The sequence below is a fragment of the Ochotona curzoniae genome, unplaced genomic scaffold (genome assembly GCF_017591425.1).
Source record: "Ochotona curzoniae isolate NIBS_2020 unplaced genomic scaffold, NIBS_Ocur_1.0 contig_3520, whole genome shotgun sequence".
Taxonomy (NCBI): domain Eukaryota; kingdom Metazoa; phylum Chordata; class Mammalia; order Lagomorpha; family Ochotonidae; genus Ochotona; species Ochotona curzoniae.
The window spans coordinates 12,350,495-12,373,287 of NW_024465894.1; the positions used below are offsets into that span (position 1 = coordinate 12,350,495).

The 22,793-nt window shown below is 52.1% G+C and overlaps 1 protein-coding gene across 1 annotated transcript; it reads right to left on the bottom strand.

Moving 5' to 3' along the window:
* Positions 1 to 1,555: 1,555 nt before the first annotated feature.
* MANBAL (mannosidase beta like) lies at positions 1,556 to 21,169 on the bottom strand. The gene is made up of 3 exons (XM_040981495.1): positions 21,116 to 21,169; positions 11,999 to 12,205; positions 1,556 to 2,395 (listed from the first exon to the last, which is right to left on the bottom strand). Exons 2-3 carry the CDS (start codon positions 12,146 to 12,148, stop codon positions 2,288 to 2,290), a joined length of 258 nt encoding a protein of 85 aa, XP_040837429.1. The 5' UTR covers positions 12,149 to 12,205; positions 21,116 to 21,169; the 3' UTR covers positions 1,556 to 2,287.
* Positions 21,170 to 22,793: the final 1,624 nt, after the last annotated feature.

The following is a 22,793-nucleotide window of genomic DNA, read 5'->3' on the forward strand; positions in this document are numbered from 1 at the left end:
TGACTTTACTAAGAGCAGATAAGCTGGGCCTGGCACGACGGCCTAGTGGTTAAATCCTCACCTTACATGTGCCAGTTCACGTCCCAGTTGCTCCATTTCCCACCCAGCTCTCTGCTTGTGACTTGTAATCCAAAGCCAGGGACCAGGAGCCTCTTCCAGGGCCCGCATGTGGGTGCAAGGTCCCAAGGCTTCCGGCCATCCACTTTTGCCTTCCCAGGCCACAAGCAGGGGGCTGGATGGGAAGTGGAGCAGCTGGGACATGAACTGGCACTCATATGGGATGCTGGCATTGCAAGGTGAAGGATTAGCCAGTGAGCTATCACGCCAGCCCCAGGTGTACCACTTCTGATCCACCTTTGTTTATGGTCTGGGAAATCAGGGCAGGATGGTACAAGTGCTTGGGCCCCTGCACCCGCATGGGAGACCTGGAAGATCCTGGTCCAGCCCTGGTTGTTGTGGGTATTTGAAGAGTGTACCAGCAGATAGGAAATCTCTTGTCTCACCTTCTGTTACTCTGCCTTTCTAAAAAAACGACACAGGTGTAGGTGAGCACCCCCAGGACTAAGGCCTGAGGATGATTCTGTGCCCTAGGAGCCATCTTTCCTCCAGCAGCTGGTCCGGTCTGCCCCCTACTCTCCCAACAGTTTCCCTCTGGTCTCAGGACTTGGCTTGGCCACCTCTATCCCTCTGGGTGGCTATGCCAGCTCTTGACAAGGCTATGGCCTGTGCTCAGTGCTGCCCAGCACAGGCTGCCCCTCCCACTCTCAGTCAGTGCACATTGGAGCCCCTCAGCCTGGCAGAGGCAGCCTGGCTTCAGAGGAAGCTTTCTCCTGTTTGCATCTTCACTGCCTGGCTTTCAGGTACCTGGCATCTTAGCCTGAGCACAGGTTTGCAGAAGTGCTACTGGGTGCTGGCTCGTCCTATGCTGGTCTGGCCAGGAACATGCCCTTGGTCAGGCAGGACTGTGGCCTCAGAACTTCCTCTCCTGATCTTGTCAAGCCCCTCCACAGTCAGACAGGCCATCACGGAGGCCAGGTGCCAAGGAAAAGAGCTTCAGACTTGCACCCAAACGCCAGCTGTGGCTCCCTGGTGTCCCTGCTGTCCCTAATAAGGAGCTGACCGGTGCTCAGGCCCCTGGCCCCACAGAAGCCCCAACGGCACTTGTTTGGGAAAGTGTGTGGCTGCCTGTGAATGTCCCAGCAAGTCTGTCATCAGAGGCTGGGGCTTTTCCCAGGCAGCTGACTCAAGACACGCGACTGCCCCCATCTAGAGCCCCGTGAGGCCTGCCGCTGTCCTGCGCTGGGCTTTTTTTTCCAGCCACCGTAACAACCAGCAGTGTCTTCCCCAGCCAAGGGGAACCTGCAGAGCGACTGGGGCCCAGCCCCAGTGGAAACCTACCACCCCATGGACAGCATGAGGGTCTCCAGGGAGTAGAAGCCACATGGGACCATGCGCAGGCTTCCTGACCCTGCACCCAGGCCTCCTTGTATCCTGGACAGTCTGGCTCCCACCTTCCCTTCCTGACCAGCCTCACTTGTACTCTCAGAGCCCCCTCTTTCCTACCACACAGGTAACTTATAAGCAGGATCAACATGCAGTCATTTTATTGGCCTTTATGTCCCAAATAACTTTTCTTCCCTGGCCAAGGAATGAAAAAGTGGGGGTGGGCACTATAGGGACAGAGGCACGCCTAGATGAGTTATGGCAGGGATGACAACACGCTGGTCTGAGACTGATGAGTAGCTCGTGGCCACAACATCAGCACTCATTCGGCCAAATCCCTTCCACCTGCTGGAGCAGTACCAGGCATCTTGCGGCCCAGGCTCTCGCAGCTGGCAGGATCACAGATGGTGCCAGGCCCTGGCATCCTGACCTGAACACAGACTAAAGTGACTGCTCAGCAGGCTGTCTGTGGTATTTGCATCTGGGAGAGGGCTGCTGCTCAGCATGAGATAATGACCCCAAGATGTAGTGTGAAACCACAGGCGGTGACTGCAGACGGCCATGACCATGACAGAAGAAGATGTGACTCGGGGAGTCGACGCTGCCTCTGCACAGCCCTCCTAATGCAGTCTTGGCTCCAGAGCAGTTCAGTCCCCTTTGGCGCCGGAAGCAGAGGCACAGGAAGTGGTGGCCACCCAGCAGGAGCCTGGGGACCATCGGCACTGTCCAGAGCTCTGTGGTCAGGGGGTGTTGCGGCCACCTTGGCCTGAGCTTGGGTCAAAGAGAGGGGAGACAGGATGTAAATTCCGGGATGGCCGCCAGCCTGGCTCCACAGCCTCTCCTTCTATCGCTTCTTCTTGGTCTCCTTCTTGGCTCTCTTGTTAGCCGAAGGAACTGTGGCCCTGGGCTTCTTCAACGCCTCCATGTTCCTGGGTTCCGCGGGCTCTGCCTCCTGTGGTGACAGAGGGAGAATGTTTAGGGAAGCCAGCATCACGCCCACCTTGGGAGCACAGGTCGGTGGGCTCTGCCAAATCTGAGCAACCTCATGGGCCGTTCACTTCCTCCCCGTCCACCTTGGTTTAATCACCTGTGAAATGGAACAGCTGAAGGGAGGAGGCAAAAATGCAGGCCAGGTGCCCGGGAGGTGGTGGCTGTGCCCAGCAGCTGGTCGGTCACTCAGGTCAGGTCTGGGATAGAATGGGGATAAGGAGCTGGCTGAGGAGCGGACCCCAGAGGCCAACTCTCATGCTGCCTGCCATGCTCCTCCCCCAGCCAGCCCCCAAAATGCCAGGGCTCAGGGAGAGAGCAGCTGGCAGGTGGGCAGGCGCCACGCTGTGTTCTGGGGAGCCTGGCAGAGGTGCCCTGTTGGGGTGGGCAGAGGCAGCCTCGGGGCAGAGTTCCAGCCTTTCCCCGTGCTGTCAATTCCAGCACTGGGATCTGTTCCTGGTAAAATTCAGTTGTAACCAAGGCTTTGCTACTTAAAAAAAAAAAATTCAAAGTCACAGATCCAGCCCTGACCTTTTATCATACAGACAGAAAGGGGGGACTCTAAGAGGGATGCGGCCTGTCCTGGCCTCTCAGGCTCAGAGAAAGATCTGGAACAAACTCGGTCTGATCCTCCCTAGAGTCCTCTCCACCTCTGGGTGGTAACTCAGTGTGCTGCGGATGGGAATGATGGAGAGGCTGGCCACGTCCACAGACCTCAATCGGCCCACAGGGCACAACACAAGGGACACCTCGGGTGTTGGAAATGGTGTCTGTGACTCGGGGATGGAGCTCGATGCCTGGGGCAGGTGTGTGGTCTGGAAAGTTAAGCCTCCACCTGCAGTACTGCATACCACAAGGGCTTATCATGGCTGCTCCACTTCCCATCCTGCTCCCTGCTTGTGGCCTGGCTCCTGGCTTCAGATATGCTCAGCTCTGGCCATTACAGCCATTTGGGGAGTGAACCAGCAGATAGAAGACATCTCTGTACCTCTCCTCTCTGAGACTCTGCTTTTCAAATAAAATCTTATTTATTATTATTATTTTTTTATTGGAAAGGCAGATATACAGAGAGAAGCAGAGACAGAGAGGAAGATCTTCCGTCCGATGATTCACTCCCCAAGTGAGCGCAATGGCCGATACTATGCCAATCCGAAGCCTTGGGCCGTCCTCGACTGCTTTCCCGGGCCACAGGCAGGAAGCTGGAAGGGAAGCGGGGCTGCCGGGATTAGAACCAGCGCCCATATGGGATCCCGGGCGTGCAAGGCAAGGACCTTAACCACTGTGCCCCCACCCCTTAGTGGCCCCACCCCTTCCCTGTTCCCCACCATCCAAGGATCACACCAACCCAGCACCTCTTGACTTCCTCAATATTGTTATTCAGCTTCTCCAGCCTCCACACCTGCCAGGTGCCTCTGCCTGCCGCGGGCCTTCCTGCTCAACACAGATCTACCCCACACCCATCTTTAAACCCACTCCTGTCCCTCCTCACCCTCAGTCTCACGTCCTCCACCTGGGTGACCTCTCCAGCCACATGGAGGCTGTTCTTTCACCCCACCCCTTGCCTGGCCTATCCTCTTTCTTCAGCCTGGCACACCTGCTTCCCATCCAGTCCCCACTGATGATGGCTCACGTGCTTGAGCCCCAGCTACCGACACAGCATCCCAGGCTGGGTTCCTGGCTCTTGGCTTTGACCTCGCCCAGTTTTGCTTATTTTGAGCACTAGAGGAGTGAACCAGCAGATGGAAGATTTCTCTTTTTCGGTCATTTTCATCTTCCAAGTATATGAAAAACAAACTTAAAAAATTTTAAAGGAAAGACAGGCCCAGTCAAGGTTGTGGGGTGGACAAGGAAGCAGGAAGAGTGTGCTAAGCTTCCAGCCTGGAATGCTGACATTCCTCATTGCAGCACCAGTTCCAGTCCTGGCTGCTCTACTTCTGATCCAGTTCCCTGCTAATGCACCTGAGAAAGCATCAGATGACCCAAGTACTTAGGGTCCACATGAAGACCCAGATGGAGTTCCAGGCTCCTGACTTTGGCATAGACCTGCCCCAGCCATTGTGATCATTTGGAGAATGAAACAGAATGGATGATCTATCACTTTGCCATTCAAATAAATATATTTTTGGGCCCGGTGCTGTGGCCTAGCGGCTAAAGTCCTTGCCCTGAACAAGCAGGAATCCCATATGGGTGCTGGTTCTAATCCCAGTAGCTCCACTTCCCATCCAGCTCCCTGCTTGTGGCCTGGGAAGGCAAAAGAGGATGACCTGAAGCCTTGGGACCCTGCACCAGTGTGGGAGACCTGGAGGAAGTTTCTGGCTCCTGGCTTTGGATCAGTTCAGCTCCAGCCATTGCAGCCACTTGGGTAGTAAATCAGTGGACAGAAGATCTTCCTCTCTGTCTCTCCTCCTCTCTGTATATCTGACTTTGTAATGAAAATAAAAACTAAATCTTAAAAAAACAAATAAATATATTTTGAAAGATTTATTTATTTTTATTAGAAAGGCAGATTTATTAGAGAAAGATAGAGAGAAAGATCTTCCATCTGCTGGTTCACTCCCAAAGTGGCTACAATGAACAGAGGAGAGTTGACCCAAAGCCAGGAGCCAGGAGCTTCTTCTAGTCTCTAGTGAAGGTGCAGGGTCCCAAGGCTTTGGGCTGTCCTCTACTGCTTTCCCAGGACACAAGCAGGGAGCTGGCTAGGAAGTGGAACAGCCAGGACACAAACAAATGTCCATGTGGGATCCTGGTGTGAGCAAGGTGAGAACTTTAGGCACTAGTCTACCATGCTGGGCTCTCAAGCAAATATTTTTACGTTATTTGAGGCCTCTTTTTTTCTCAGGGGAAAAAGCATATTTGAATCACAGCATATATTCATACAGTATGGCTATTTACAGTACGCCAGGCCCTGTGCCGCCTGCTCTGGATCCATCTTGTGTTAGCCTCACAAAGTACCATAACAAGCCTCATTTTACAAACACAGAAACAGAGACCCTGAGGGCTCACGGGACCTAGATGAGGTAGGTCTCAGCTGGTCAGCAGCAGAACTGAATTGAACTTAAATACACCTTTAAAAAAAGAAAGAAAAAAGCCAAAAGCCAAACTTCAAAGGCAGAGTGACACAGAGAGGGAGAGAAAGAAATATTCCATCTGCTGGTTCACTCCTCAAATGCCTGTGATGGCGGTGAGGCCAGGATGAAGCTGGGAGCTGGGGCTCCATCCAGACCTCCCCTGTGGGTAGCAGGAAACCGGGCTAAAACCGAATATCTGGCACTCTACATGGGCACTCCGCTACAGGATGCGGGCATCCCAAGTGGCCACTCAACCTGCAGAGCCACAACACTGGCCTCCAAGCCTCCCCCAGATTTCCTAGGGACCTCAAGGCCACAGATACCTTGAATCTCAGTGAACTGAGAGATCTACTGTATCTGCTAAGAGCATCTACAGCCGCAGAGGAACTCTGGGAAGACACAAAAGCTGGCTCTTAGTTCTGTCAGCCCCTGGGCCACCCAGAGCGCCCTCGTTTGTGACTAACGTTCCCCTCAGGAGCCAGGTCTGTGGCTCCAAAATCACCATGGCGGAGAGCAGCTCCCCATGGGAGTGAGTGCACGTCACAGTCGGCAAGACATCTGCACCCCTTTTCTATCTCCCCTTCCTCATCGTTCTCACCCAGTCACCAGATCCAGAATTCCACCTCCTGATAATGCGGACCGTGGTAATGGCTCCAGGGGCTGGCCTCCTGCTCCCCACATGGGAGACTTGGATTGAATTCCCAGCTCCTGGATTTTTCAGTCTGACCATGGCAGGCATTTGAGAAGTAAATCAGCTCATGGGAGCTTTCTAATTCTCTCTGCTTCTTCAGTGAGCTAACAAAAACCAGAATCGCAGAGCTGGCTGATCTTGTGAGTGGAGTCCTGAGGCTGTGAATGGAGTACTACATGCCCGAGTTACTGCAGCCCTCACTGGCAGCCAGTGCCCTGGTTCAGCACCAATGCCCCTGGGCAAAGACTCCCACAAGGGTCCTGGCCCACAAGGCCAGTGCCCCACTGAGCCACGGGCAGCTTGCAGCTTTTCCTGAGCTTCGCACACCACTCGGCTTTCTGCCTGACTGGGAGATGTATGTGAAGACCATACTGGAAAGTGCCTTCCTGCCACTGACTGGTGAGTTTTCCACTGCCTCACAAGAACGGGCACCTGCAGCCCCTTGCCATTGGTACCCTGACCTTCCTCCTCCCACAGGGCTGTGAGAGACTCTGACTGTGGATGGAGGGCGGTGAAGTGTGGCCTGGCAGAATGGCACACATGCTCCCTTCCCATCTATGGGGCGAGATGTGGGACGAGGCCTTCCATGCACTCGGGAAGGCGAGCACAGGCTGAGAAATGGCTTCTCTCCCTGCCAAGATCTGAGTAAGGAGGATGCCACTGGGACTGTGGAAGCCTTCTCTCCTGCCAGGCACACAACGAGAGCCTCAGCAGGCAACCACCACCACCAGGGGAGCCAGGAGCTGAACAGACAGGGCTCTGAAGACCCCCAGAGCCCTGGAATCCAGCAATACCCCCAAATCCTCAGTCCCAAACCCCAACACAACCCCCTCTAGGGAAGCTGCTGCAGCCGAGTTTCTAAACCTCAGCAACAGGAGCCCCCATTAACACAGCACACAGACAGCGGCATGGAGGGAAGGGGCCTGCCTTCCAGGAGTAGGCGGCTGGTTGCCGAGAGGTGACATAAAGTCACACAGAAATTACAAGAGGGAACAAGAACTGCCAGGAGTGGACCTGGCATGATAGCGTAGTGGCTAAAGTCCTTGCCCTGAACAAGCCGGAATGCCATATGGGTGATGGTTCTAATCCCAGCAGCCCCACTTCCTAGCCAGCTCCCTGCTTATGGCCTGGGAAAGCAGTCAAGGACAGCCCAAAGCTTTGGGACCCTGCACCCATGTGGGAGACCCAGAAGAGACTCCTGGCTCCTGGCTTCGGCTCAGCTCCAGCCATTGTGGCCTCTTTCAGAGTGAACCATCGGTCAGAAGATCTTCCTTTCTGTCTCTCCTCCTTTCTGTATAACTGCCTTTCTGATAAAAAATAAACCTAAAAACAAAACAAAACAAAAAAAAACTGCCAGGAGGGCAAAAATAATCTGCAGAACCGATTCTATCTGCTACCTGGGCTGGAGGTGGAAGGGATTTCCACCTGCAATGGGTGGCTGGGAGCACCATTCTATGCAAACCCCGCTCGAGCCTCATGACAAAGGTGAGGGACGGGGTTCCCCACCTTCACTCCTTATTATGCATTCCCCAATTCCGGGGATTTGGCTCCCACCTCCTTAAATGACCACACTTCACATGAGGAAGAACAGCAGAACACGGACCTGAACACGCACATGCTGCGTCCAGATTTTCAGACACCTGCAGCCTCTGCAGGAACTCCTCCCCAGGGTGAGGAGGTGGGAGGAGGCCCCTCTGAAGAAGGCCTGAGGGCGGCAGTTCTCACACACAGCGCCTGCTCACTCTCTGTGGGGACTGGGTTCCCATGGGTGCTCCCTGGACCACTAGGTGTGTTGGGGGAAGGACACTCTCTTGCCCACTGCTGTTGTATCCATCTCCTGGGAGAGTGGGGGGAACGGTGACTCCAGCTTTGGCTGCCCAGAGCCCCAATGCCTGTGGGAACGGAGCTTCCGCAGTCCCGTGGTCACTCCCAGGACCTGATCCTCCTCGCAGGCTGGCCTTAGCCGTCCCAAGCTGAGTCAGCTATGGCTCCCTCCCTGGGGGCACTCTGGGACCAGGGCCAAGTAGGGCAGCAGCCTCTCTTCTGGGACGCAGCAGTTGAGAGCTGCGAACTTCGGGAGCTGTCAGTGGCCATGTTCCAGCACACCAGGGGGATGGTGAGCAGAAGCAAGAAGAGGAAGTGAAAGGAGAGAGCCATGGGGGAGGAAGAGGCCCACAGAGCAGTGGGCAATGCCCCCCCCACTCCCACCCCCTCCAGAGGCCTGGCCACGCCCTTGTGCATGGATCTGGGACAGCACCCACACCCTTTCAGACTCTGACATGGAAACCACACAGGCAGGTTGGGCATTCCCCAAGTTCCGGCCTTTCCTGGATCTTCATTTCCCTTGAACCTCTCAGCAGTCGTCGTTGGGGTCTGAAGTAACTGCTGCACCCAGGCCTCTATCCCTCCTCCTGAATGCTCCCACCTCTGCACTGCCTTGTTCTTTCCAGCTAAACCCAGCGGAAGTGCACATCTCCTGTGTCCCATGGAACTGGCTTCAGGGACCCTGTCCAAGGACCACGCCGGGAACTGAGTGGTAGAATCAGAAAGGCCAGATCCGAGGCTTCGGAGAGCAGCTCAATCTGAATCTCTGGGGCATAGCCCCTCTGGCCTTGCCAAGTTTCCAGATAGTTCCACTGTGCAGCCAGGTGGTCACAGATGGATAGCCACACTACCACTCCCTAGGACCCATCCACAGCAAACACTGCAGACCAAGTTCTTCTCTCCAGAGCACATTGGCAGCCCTAAATCCTTTTCATCCCAGCCACCACACACTAGGCTTAGAGAGCGAGAGACTAAATGCCCCTGCCATCCCGTGACAGCAAGCAATGGGGTGAACATCTCTTCCAGTGTAGAGTCAACTCATAAAACCCTCACATTCAGTGAGGCCCAGGCTCAACCAGACTCCAGCACATGTGTTTTCTTGGGTCTCAGTTTAATGGGGTGTCCATGAAAATCCACCTCTGGCTTAAAACTCAGACGAGGCTTGTGTTCTAGGAGGCAGGACCCAGCTCCGCACTGGGACTGGGGCAGAAGCACCAAGGCATGACCCTTTTTCATTTCCAAAAGAGCTTTCCAAGCCATGGTGCAGCAATGAAGTCAGGAATTAGTGGCAAAAATCGGCTTGCTGGGCCAACAGGAAAGACATTCTTTTGCTTTTCAAAGGCTTTCCCATCTCTGGAGCCAAAAATATTATCTTCTGACCCAAAAAGCCACTAGCAAATCTTGTTTCTATGGCCCTGGCTCGAGCAAAGAGAGCAAGATTGTTTCCTGGGTCCTCACACCCCCACTTCTGCCCCACCAGCCACCCTCTACTTCCCGGCATTCCCCCCAGGACCCTAAGGTTAGTAGCCCCTACTGTTGCAGGCTCCCTGTTCCCCTAACATCCCCATGTTAAAGCCCCTTCTTGCTCCTCCCCCTCCAAGCTTCGAGTCCCAGCTGGTTGCTGGCAGCACACACTGGGTCGCCACTCAGTTTACAAACAGGACCAGGTGGATCCTGCCCATTTAGCCCAGGGTCCGGGAAGTGAGAGAAGGCTGGTCGCAGGAGCCCTGTGTAATGGAGAGCCCTGGAACAACCATAAAAAATTATATCAACACTGTACCTTTTGCTCATGATTCACTGAGAAGCTTCTTTAAAAAGCTAGAACAGTAAGCCTTAGTCACAAAGACCAATCACTTGCAAGGGCCCCATTCCCCCAACTGCGAACTGAATTAAAATGAAGTGGGCTGTATGATGTTTATATTTTAAAACATGAGGCTGCTGTCCTAAATTAACCTCTAAATAGTGGGGGAAGGGCAGGGAAGCACATTTTTGAGCCTTTGTCAAGCGCCTGCCCCACATATGTCACTGAGAACCGCATGGAGGGCAGCAACGACTGCCTTTTCGCAGGCTTGTCCCTCAAAGAGACAAGAACACACAAGAGGTGAGCAGCTTCCCAGGGCTCCAAACGGCCAACACCTCTGACCACATCTCCACCTACAAGGCAGCAACATCCATCACCATCTCCCCCCCACCCGGGGGGACGCTTAACAGACCTCCTCAGCGGCCAACAATAACGCAAGTGTTTGTTACTTGTAATACCCAAGCTCAGGTGCCTGGGTGAGGAGACAGCACAGAGGTTACGTTGGTCAAGTGGGTGGAAAAACTCCCATCCTGACCTCCTTCTCAAAATACCGGAATAAGAGATGGCCACAACCACTCACAGCCACGAGGCTGGCCATGCTTGCCGGGTCTCGCCGCCCACTCCTTCTCCCCTCCTCGTCCCTAAGCCCTGCGGCTACTCCAGCTCCACCCTCAGCTCCCCTGGCTCCATTTTCTCCTTAGGAGACCTCATGTCCTCCCATGGGTGCAACACTGGACACACTCCCAAATGCTGGCCAGTGCTCAGCCCAACTTCTCCACCTGCTGCAGACTTATCAATCCACCTATTGTTTATTTGTTAAATTTTTCAAAATTTTATTTGACAAGGTTAAGTGAAAGGCAGGGAGACAGAGGCAGGTATCTCCCATGGCATGCATCACTTCCCAAAGGCCCACAATAGCTAGGGTCAGGCTGGACAGCGGGGTGGCAGAGACCCAAGTGCTGTGACCATCACCTGCTGCCTTCCAGGTACGCTAGCAGATGGCTCAGACTCACTCCCTCGCCTCCCCAGCCTGATAACTTGACAGAGGCTGAAGGTCCCTGTTTAAAACTGAACTTGGGGGCCCGGCGCAGTAACCTAGTGGCTAAAGTCCTCACCTTGCACACCCAGGATCCCATATGGGTACCAGTTCTTTTCTTTTTAAAGATTTATTTATTTATTTATTTTAATTGCAAAGTCAGATATACAGAGAGGAAGAGCTTCTGTCCAAAGATTCACTCCCCAAGTGACCGCAATAGCTGTGCTAATCTGAAGCCAGGAACCAGGAGCCTCTTCTGGGTCTCCCATGGAGATACAGGGTCCCAAGGATTTGGGCTGTCCTTGACTGCTTTCCCAGGCTATAAGCAGGCAGCTGAATGGAAAGCAGGGCCGCTGGGACATGAACTGGCGCCCAGGGCCCAACACAGTGGCCTAGCAATTAAAGTCCTCACCTTGAACACGCCAGGATCCTATGTGGGCACTAGTTCTAATCCTGGCGGCTCCACTTCCCATCCAGCTCCCTGCTTGTGGCCCCAAGCCACAACTTCTGACAGCAACATCCCACATAAGAATACCAAGTGCTGGATTCAGTCTTTGCTCCACTTCTGATTCAGCCTCACACTAATATGCCTGGGAAGACAACAGAACATCATCCAAGTGCAAGGACCCCTGCTACCCACATAGGAGACCAGAAAGAAGTTCCCGGCTTCTGGCTTTGGCCTGACCTGGCTGCAGTCACTTGACCTTTTGGGGAGTGAACCAACAGATCAAAGATCTCTTGCTCTTTCTCTCTCTCTGCCACTCTGCCTTTCAAATAATCTTTAAAACCAAACCAAAACACTATTCCAAGGGCAGTGTAGAGTAGAGACAACACAGCCCCTGCCCTCGGGTAAGATCAGGTCCTACGGCACCTGGAGCTTCTCAGGGGGACACTGCCTTCCCCTCAAAGTCCAGAAGCTTCGTGAAGGCAAAGGCCCCACCCTTTAGCTGTCTAACATCTGGTCAGCACTAAATAAAAATCTTATAACCTACACCAACCAGTAAAGTCTCATTCACATGGTTACTCCACCAGGTAGGAATTCAGGCCACAGGAAATCACTGCAGCCCAGTCCAGGCCCTGCTGATCTTGGGCACAGCACAACCTGTTTGCAGCACCCTGAGCAGCACAGGCTGGGTGGGGAGACTCACCGCCTCCGGGGACTTGGGCACAGGCACAATGATGGCAAGCACACAGATGAGCTGGAAGATGGCCCCCAGGAAGAGTCCATAGCGCAGCAGGTTCTCCAGGAACGTGGGCTCAGGCACCTCTGGAGGTTGGAAGTCAAGGTCAGAGGCCATGGTCCAAGGCGTCTGTTGGTGAAAGCCTTGTCTGACTCAGGAAGCCGCTGGAGCCACCTGCTGAACACAAAGGGGAAATGTCACGTCTCTACAACTGACTGAAATCATCCTGTTCACGCAAACACCCTTGTTCTCACACACCTGCACACCTGCATCCAGGGACAAAGCAACCACATGGAGCACTGACACCTCCTTCACCTAAGCAGAGGATACAGGCGGCCACCTTCTTTCTGGCTGCAATTTTCCAAAATATAAAGGCATCAGCTAAATGCAAACGGAAATACTTCAACAAAGATCTGAAAGCGACTGAGTTACTGGCAGGCCTGCTGTATCCCAGGGCTTGTTTACTCATCCAGTCATTCATTCAGCACTAAAGAGTGAGCAAAGTAGACAAATCCTTGCATTCTTGGGGAAAACACACACAGGACACAGTCAGACAATGAACAGATCAATACATGAAAAGCCAGGCAGTGGTAACTGGGGGAGGGGAAAAAACCTGAGGAGTCGGCATTGGGGTACAGCAGATCCCACAACACAGGAGCACAGGTTCATGCCCCGGCTGCTCCACTTCCAATCCAGCTCCCTGCTAATGCACCTGGGAAGACGGTGGAAGATGTCCCAATTTCTTGGGTCCCCGTTACCTTTGTGGGAGATGACCAGGATGAAGTTCCTACTTTCTAGCTTTGGCCTGGCCCAGACCTGGTGTTGCCACCCCGTGGGGAATGAACCAGCACATGCTAATTCCCCTCCTCTTTCAAGTAAATCCACATTTTTCTTTTCTTTTTTTTTTTAAGAGGAAAACGTGGGAGATATTTCTATGATATTCTATTTGGTAATGATCTTAGCTCTGATATCCAAAGCACAGACTACAAAAGAAAAATAAATTGAAGTTTGCATCATAACTGAAAACTTTCGTGAATAAAAGCACATCACTCAAGAGAATGAAAACACAACCTAGAGTGTGAAAGTACATTTATGTAAATTATATAACCACCAAGGGTCAATTATCCAAAATACATAAATAACCAGGATCCCATGTGGGCGTTGGTTCGTATCCCAACCGCCCCCGTTTCCCATCCAGCTCCCTGCTTGTGGCCTGGGAAAGCAGTCGAGGACAGCCCAAAGCCTTGAGACCTGAATGTATATGGGAGACCTGGAAGAAACTCCTGGCTCCTGGCTTCAGATCGGCTCAGCTCTGGCTGTTGCAGCCGCTTGAAGAGTGAACCAGCAGATGGAAGATCTTCCTCTGTCTTTCCTCCTCTCTGTATATGACTTTCCAATAAAAATAAATAACTCTTATAAATAATAAAAAAATAATGCAATAAAAATATTTTAAAATGGGCAAGAAGTTGAGGTCACTTCAAGGAAACAAGAATGGAAGGAAGGCAAGCAGGAAGGAAGAGCGAAACAAACAACAAATGGAAAATAAACACACACCAAAATGCTCCTGAGGCAATGATGCAGATCTAAACCACAGACATCACCTCATGCCTATTAGAGCAATCCTCACTAAAAACAAGATGAAAACTACAAGTGGTGGCGAGGATGGGCAGAGATGAGAACAGCCCACTGCTGATATAAGCATACCATGGTACAATTGGTAGAAAACCTGAAGGGAGCCCTCAGAAGCTAAAATCAGAATTATCATGACAGAAGCAAAAGCAAAGACTCAGAAACCATTGTTCTAGCATTCTTCAGGACAGCCAAAAGAAACAGTCCAGAGCCCAACAGATGAGCAGATAAACAAAATGGGGTGTGTGTGTGTACATACACACAACAGATTATCACTCAACCATTTGAAGAAATGAAATTCTGACCCAAATGGAATCCCTGGCTCCTGGCCTCAGCTCAGCCCAGCCCTGGCTGTTGAGTACATCTGGGGAGAAAAATCAGTGGATGGGCAGAATCTCCCTCTTTGTGTCTCCATCACACTGCTTTGCAAACAAATAAAATTTGGATTAAAAAAATTATCTAGGGGCTGATGGAGAGAAGAGATTCAGAGTTCTTGCTTAACTGTATAATTTGGAGGCCAAAGAAGTGCTGAAATCAGACAATATTGTTGGTTACATAAGACACCATTCTATGCTTGAAAACGGTCACAATGGTAAACTTTACGGTATATATCTTTAACACAATAAAATAAGTTCACCTGTTTCTTCTCATTTTCCCTTTTTAAGATTCCACTTGGCTGTTCTAGCTCATACCAGTTGTTGACCTTGTTTCATGGCTTCTCACTTATAGTAATGTATAGTGATGGAGTACTGGGGTCTAGCATATACAGATGTGGGGGTATGATGGAACATGCATCCCTGCATCCAGACGAAAGATGGATTCCCAACAAAACTGTTGGCCAAGTGTAGATAATGGGATGCTAGACTGTCTGACATTGTCTGTGCCAACAATGTCAGGGTACACTTAAATAAGAGACTGATAGAATTATGATTCCTTATGAAGGACTACACTATTTTAACAAAATGGGAAAAATCTGATGGGGGTGGGAGTTTGGGGGGGAATCACAGCCTATACAAAATTGCACCACGTAATTCAAAATTCAAAATAAAAATATATTAAAAAAACAAAAACACAAAGATTCTACTTGGTTCACTTCCCAAAAGGCCTCCATGACCAACGCTGGTCCAGGTTGAAGCCAGGGGCCTGGACCTCCAGCTGGTCTCCCACGCGGTGCAGGGTCCCAGGCCCTTGGGATGTCTGTTTGCTCTCCCAGACACAGATTGCAAGCAGAGTAGCTGGGACTCAACTTGGCACTCAGTCACAGAATATCAGCATCACAGGCAGTAACTCAGCCTTAGAGCCACGTGCAGGCCCCTCTTTTCACTTTTTAAACATAGCCACCAGAATCTTCAAAACCACACACACAGCCTGTGGCACGCAGGCAAGGTAATGGCCTGGCGGAAGAGGACGTCCGAAAGACCTTCCTCCACCTCGGCCCTGCAGCCTCACTTGCTGACAGCGTGATCCCTGAGTGCCAGGCCCAGATAAACACTGGCTTCCTAGGAGACAGAGAAAGGCTTGCACAACACTGCACTGTCTCTCTTTTGGCCATGCCCTGCCTTGGTGGTACCTGCTCGTGACCCAAGCAGCCTGCGTGTTTTGGGATCTTCAGAGCTGGCAGTTTCCTCCTCCCCTCAGGATGGAGTAGACCTCGGGACAGAAGCCAGCGCCATCTGGTGAATCAAGCGGGGTGGCAAGCTCAGGAATGCCATTTTTGGTCAAATACAAGGTAGGCCTGCGGGGCGAATGGTTCGGAGTGGCTCACACGCCAGCCCTGACTCAGACCTCCGTGGGGGTCCTGCTGTATGAGCTACCCCTTCACACTGTGAGAAGCCGACCCAGCTCATCCCTATAACAGCAACACTGAATGTTCTCCAGGAGGCAGGCCGCAGTGGGCACTAAGTCAAGTTTATCAGCAAGTAGCTACGCTGCGGGCTAATCTCCTGACCTCTCCCAGACCCAATGTTTTCATCTGCCAAGCAACAACCGTATCTGTTCAGAGTCATAACCCTCCTCCCCGCCTTTTTTTGTAATGGCAATTAGGCACCATATAACACAAGTCATAAAAGTGACTACATCCTTTGATTGAATAACTTACTTCCTCGAATTAAAAGTAAGGAAACAATTCAAGAGAAAAAGCTTCTACACACAGCAAAGTTCATGGCAGTGCTATTCATAATAACCAGAAAAGCAGGAAGCCCCTGCAGTGTCCGAGACAACAAGGAAGCAGCGAACGCGGCCACGGTACATCACTGGAGAATCCCCTCCAATAAAATGGCAACATTAACTGGTACACAAACATCGGGTTATCAGGTCAGCAACAAGTCCCTGAAAAATTATATTAATCTACAAAGGAAACAACCATATAAGCACTGTGATTATAACCACGGATAAACTGACTTCATCGGCTAATTGTCAGAAAAGGCCTTAGGCAAATGTCACTAGGGGCTGGTGTTGCGGCCTAACAGGTAAAACCGCTGTTGTGGAGTGCGAGAGAGATCACTGGGCCCAAGTGTAGGATGTTCGGAGCAGTCTTTATTTCCCAAGCTTGGGGACAGCAGCTCCCGCTACACTCCAGGAGCCCCTGCGACAAGCAGCAGAAACTGAGCGGTTTTTAAGCTCTCATTCTCCAATCAGACTGAGAGCCATGAGTTACAAAGTTTCAGGCAGGCAGGGAGTTACCAGAGCCCAAAGTTTTCCTACAGTTAACTAACCTAAGGTAGCACAATAGGGGACAGAAAGGCCAGGTGCATGGAACCTCCAGAGTAAATTCCGCACCGTCAGTTACTCTGAATGGTGCAGAGCGTAGCAGGGGTGGAGCGCACTTTTCCCGTCTTCAATTAACATGAATGGTGCGAGAGCAGGGAGGACAGGGTGTGGAAACCCCGTGGCTTGTCCACTGTCAATTAACCTGACATTAACCTGACAAGTGGAGTGTGGCATCAATGGCAGCACCTCATTACATTGTCAGCTGAGCCACGGGCATCCCAGGTGAGCGCCAGCTTGTGTCCTGGCTGCTTCATTTTCTATCCAGCCCCTTGCTAATGGTCTGGGAGAAGCAGTGAAGATGACCAGAAGCGCTTGGGTGCCTGACACCCACCTGAGGCAGATAAGGCTCCTGGCTAGAGCCTGATCCAGTTATTGCAGTTGTAGCCACGTGGGGATGCAACCAACAGATGGAAGATTTGTTTCTCTTTCCTTCTCGCTGCCTCTCTCCCTCCCTGTCTCTGTGTAACTGTCTCAAAATAAATAAAATGAATATGAAAGAAAGAAAGAAAGAAAGAAAGAAAGAAAGAAAGAAAGAAAGAAAGAAAGAAAGAAAGAAAGAAAGAAGAAAGAAGGGAGGGAGGAGGAAGGAAGGAAGGAAGGAAGGAACGAAGGAAGGAAGGAAGGAAAAGGAGGAAGAGGAGGAGGGAGGAAGCAAACAAGGAAACCAGGAGGGAGGGAGGGAGGAAAGGGATTCGGACTGGCAGCCAAGTGGCTAAAGTCCTCGCCTTGCAACTGCCTGGGATCCCATATAGACACCAGTTCACGTCCCAACTGCCCCACTTCCCATCCAACTCCCTGCCAGTTGCTGGGAAAGCAGCAGAGGACGGCACAAAGCCTTGGGACCCTGCACCTGCGTGGGAGACACAGAGGAGGCTGAAGGCTCCTGGCTTCAGATTGGCTCAGGTCTGGTTGTTGTGGCCGTTTGGAGAATGAACCAGTGGATGAATGATTCTTCTCTCAGTCTCTCCTTCTCTCTCAAAATCTGCCTTTCCAATTAGAAGGAAGGGGAGAAAAAGAGGAACAAAGGAAGGAAGAAATCAAAAGTACCTATTAAAGTGAAGGACCTCATTACCTTACTAAAAGGAAAAGTCATGCTATCAACTTCCTTCACCAGAAGGAAGGGCAGAATGAAGCAGTGTCCAATACCAAGTCTCAGCCACCTCACATGTGATTCAGCTTCCTGCTAACGTGCACTCTGGGAACAGCACATCATGGATGAAGGAACTGGGGACCTGCCATCCACGTGGGAGACCCAGACTGTGTTCCAGGTCCTAGATTCAGCTTGTCCTAGTCTGGACGTTGTGGGCATTTGGGAATTAAACCAGCAAATGGAAGAGTCCTCAGTCTCTCTCCCTCCCTGTCATTCACATTTTAAAAAATAAAATTAGATAAAAAATTAAAATTCAATGCAATGGAATTGTGGTGCAGTGGGCTAAGGCACTCCCTGTGATGCTGGCATCCCATCGGAGCACCAGTTTAGAGTCCTAACTACTCCACTTCTCATCCATCCAGCTCCCTACTAACACACCTGGGAAAGCAGCGGAGGCTGGTCTGAATCCTTGGGCCCTTGCCATGCATGCAGGAGACCCACATACAATGACAGGCTCCTAGCCTCAGCCTGACCCAACCCAGCCACTGCGGGAATTCAGGGAGTAAACCGGCAGGTAGAAGAGCTCTCTTACCACTTGTTAATGCTTTCAAATAAGTAAAGCATCAAAATTTTTTTGTAAAGATTTATTTTTATTGGAAAGTCAGATATATAGAGAGGAGAGACAGGAAGATCTTCTGTCCAATGATTCACTCCCCAAGCGGCTGCAAAGGCTAGAGCTACATCGATCCGAAGCCAGGAGCCAGCAGCCAGGAACGTCTTCTGGGTCTCCCACCCGGGTGCAGGGTCCCAAGGTTTTGGACCATCCTTGACTACTTTCCCAGGCCACAAGCAGGGAGCTGGATGGGAAGCAGGGTAGCCAGCATATGAACTGGCACAGCCGGGCTACGAACTGGCGCCCACATGCGATCCTGCGCATGCAAGGTGAGGACTTCAGCCGCTAAGCCACTACACAGGGCCCCTAAATCATCAAAATTTTAAATCTGTATCTATGTGTTCACAACACACATTTTCCACACACTCACTGAAAATCCTCTGTGCTGATGTCTCCAACTTCCATCCATTACCACATGGATTATTCTAGTTTCTGGCTCTTGCTTATGTCTAAGCTCCCACCCCGCAGCCACCACCCATCAATTGCTCAACTTCTACACACCCCCCAATTTCAGAACTGTTCACCTTTTGCCCTGTGAGCAGCAACTTTCTCAGCTAGAGTACCAGCATCCCAGGTTTCTAAAGTTTTACACCAAAGTAAACTTACTATGCAACTCCCTTTACCCATGAACTTGAAGTGCCCTTGTGCATTTGGCTTAATACAGCTACAGGAAGCTACACGCAGAACTCACACCAACAAGTGCACCCATGCAGCTGCCTCCTGCTCAGCCCACACCCGGTGTGCCCAGCTCTTCTCCCGAAGGAAACGGGACTCCTTGGGAGATGGGACAGCTACACCAAAGCAATGCAGTCCCAATGGCCAAAGCTGTAATCAATCTGAACAGCGGATGGTAACCCAAAGCACTCACATAGCAATGAACATCCGGGAGCCCATATGGACATAAGTCAGTGCCTGACGACGCAAATACATCAGTGGGGTGACGGAGTTAAACAGACCTTCCAGGAACAAGAGCCCAACTAACTTATGTACATACGCTCCCTGTAAGCGTGGCGCCTAAGCCCACAATCTTGTTTTGGTGGGGTTTTTTTTTTTTTCATTTTTTGTTTTTGACAATCTTTACATAGTTAATTAGGGCACAAAGGTTCAAGGGCTACAGGAAAGTGGGTAATTCTATTATTTTCACATTTTTTTCCCTGTATCTGGAGTAAAGGGGGAGATAAAGGGAGAAGCCCTGCCCAGTCTCCCACCCATCCCAGGTCCCTGATGTGGGGACCCTCCGAGGGTCTTGCTCAAGTGGTTTTGATAGTTCAACAATTATGAATTGCTGCCAATATTGCCATTCAAGCATGATGAAGTCATTGCAGAATCCACTGATTGACACAGTCTACCTTAGAGTCTCCGTTTGCCAAGTTTTTCACTGCCATCATTTGGCTTGGGTAGTTGATTGATTTGTTCTGTCCTAAGCCCACACTCTTAACTACAGTCTGAAGCCAGGGGGTCCCAGTCAACCTCGAGCGTGGCAACTCTTGTTGACAGTGGGCACCCTGGGCCAACCATAGTGATAACCGGCGAGCTCCCTTCCCCAGGTCCTCTGCCGGGGCCTAGGCTAAGTGTGGGGGAAAAAACAGACCAAGTGCAGTCAAGGGTCCCTCTACACAGTAACCTTCAAAACTGTCAGGTTCATCTCAAACAAGGAAAATCTGAGGAACTATCAGTCAAGAGGAGCATGAGGGGCCAATGCCTGCTCATGGTACTTGTCACCCCGGACAGAGACAGGATGCTGGGGGAGAAGAGGACTGGGTACAGGGGCGCTTCAGGATCACAGGTGCACCACACCAAGGCAAGGTGCAATGGGGGAGGCACGTGTCCTCAGCTCCTGGCTTGCTGCAGGCATCAATGACTGAACTGGCAGACGTGGTTAGTGCAAACCTGACTTTGGTAACGGCCTGGCGTTGTCTGTCCCTTGCTGAACTTTCTGCGCTGGTGCAGCAGTTTCCACAGCAACGTGCTGTCACCAGGCGATGACTCTGTGTTCCATCCACGCCCTTCATGCCGTTTGCATCTTAACCAAGCACAGGTCGCCTTCTGTGGTCCCAATGTTTGGAATCCGAGGGGCCGCAACAAAACCAGCACCCCTTTTCATTCTTTGCCATCTCATGGACAGAGGGTCCGCTCTTCTCCATACACCCCGGCAAGGCTCTCGGCATGCATGTGGCTGCTGTCCTTACCGAAAACTCGCACCTTGAGAGGGTATAAAGTACTTCTCCCTCCCTCTGCGGCTCTGACTGCCACCATCACTACTTGTGGGGAGTACATTAAGGGTCCCCTGCACACAAGCACCCCCACACTGAGACAGGTGAGCTGACTACCAGGCAAGCTACTCATCTCGCTGGGAAAAGGGTGATAAGCATCGTCCTCTCCCCCTACCTCACCCCCAGTAGGACTCAGCAGGTGGCCAGGACAGCCCATCACTCAGTACAGTGGCTGTGGGTGAAGAGGGTAACCCCAACAAGAGACTACAACTCCGCGGCGGCTAAGAAGAAGGAAAACCGCCCCTTTGGTTCCTTACAGGGGACACTTCCCCTCCCCCACTAGGCGCTGTGTCGCCCCATTCGCTCTCTGCAGCCCCACATTACACTGCAGTGAGGGAGGAGATAGAGACGGTTCCAGAGTCATTGGGGCCCCTCCTATGGCGCCATCCCGGGGTGGCAGTGACAGGGCCGAGTCTCAGGACCCCAAGTCTCCCCTGCAACTCAAAATTCCCCTCCGCGAGGCACCTGCCAACCAACACGGGGCGCCGGAAGTGAACCCCACCGCGCACCGCGACGCCCCGCACAGCCGAGCCGCGCTGTCGCGGCGCGGAGGGTTGGTGTGCAGGCCGCGGCGCCCCAAACCCAGTCCCGCCGCTCGCCCCAAACCCCGTCCCGCCGTCCGAATGCAACCCGGACCCCGCCATACTCACCTTCTGCACCGCCGAAATGCTACTCCGGAAGCAGTGCCTCCACGACCCCGCTTTCATCCCGGAAGTGACGCTTCCCGAGGCATGCAGGCTCCGCCCCTGTGGTGCAACTCCGTTTTTCCCTGGGAAGTTAGTGAGTGAAGGGCATTTAGCTTAATACAGCTGAACGGGTGTTGGTTCGCGGTGTCGTGGCCTCTGACAGACCCGGTGCCTGCTTCCCGGGTGGGAAGCGGACCCCTTCCATTCCTGAATCCCATCTCCGCACGCTTGTTTTTCTTCCTTTTTTTTTTTAAATTTATTCTGCACGTTCATAGACGTCATAATTCTATGCCGGGCCCTGTGAGAGCCTGCAATGACAGAGGAAGACAAACATATGTGATTATTCAGAAATAAATCACAATTGGTCCAGAAAATGTTGACCGTCTTTACGCTAGGGGAGCTTACGATGGGGCGGGGAGGAGTGCTGGGAAAGAGACACAGAACCAAGAAGAAATGAGGAGCGAACTTAAACCAAATTCAAAGAGGTGGCCAGCTGCCAAGGTGACAGAGGCCCAGCCCCTCAACAGGCTGGGGTTTTCTGTAGCTTTGGGGGAGTCTTGGAATGTTCTGAGAAGTGGAGGAGTTTGGAGAAAGAGGGACTGGGCAGGAGCTGCAATAGCACTTTCAAACTTGACAGGTTTTGCCCCGTGGGAAAGTGGAAAGAAATGTGGGAAGGTTAGAGGATGTTAGCAAATGGCTGCCAGAGACCAAAAAAAAGCTATTGAAATGGTAGAGGGGAAGACTGTATTTGGGAATTCTCATGGGGGAGCCAGGCAGTATCCATGCCCCATCAGGGGTGTTGGGAGACAGAGGAAAACCATCAGGTGAGCATGGCCAGGTAGCCAAGGCAACCAGGCTCACCGCTCCACCCCCACCCTGCTCCCCCTGTGTGTACACCCTGTGTGGTCTCCCTCCCATACTGACCCCCATAATGCTGGGATATTGTCACACAGTCACACAAACACTGGGCCAGACACAAAATAGCCTCCAAGCGGTGTGAACCAGGTCTCAAAGTAATCGGAGCATTCGTTGATCATTACACCGAGAAAGACTCTGCAGCAGCCTCCTCCTTGCTTTTTTTTTATGACTCGTGGGAAATCTCCACTGGGAGGACACCAGCAGGTCGGAAGAGTGACCCGCCTGGGCCGTGAGCACATCTCTTCCGTCAACCAACCCTGGCTGGGTAGCTGACGATGAGTCTGCATGACCGCAGCCCTGGTCCATCCGTCTGTGGATGGCAGCAGCCCTGGCCGTCTGTGGATGGCAGCAGCCCTGTCCAGCCGTCTGTGGATGGCAGCAGCCCTGGCCGGATCTGAGCACGGAAGTAGTCCTGATTTGCCACACTCTGTCCCCGGAGGCAGTGGAGGATGGCCCAAGGGACAGGTGTGAGATCAGGATGGAGTTCCTGTCTCCAGACTTCAGCCTAGCCCAGCCCTGGGGATTGGAAGTATTTATGGAATGAACCAACAGATGGAGGATCTCTCTCGCTCTCTCTCACTCTGCTCTATCTCTATATCTCTTTGCCTTTCAAAACAAATAAAACAGGGCCCGGTACAGTGGCCTAGTGGCTAAAGTCAACACCTTGAATGCGCCAGGATCCCATATGGTCACCGGTTCTAATCCTGCAGCTCCGTTTCCCATC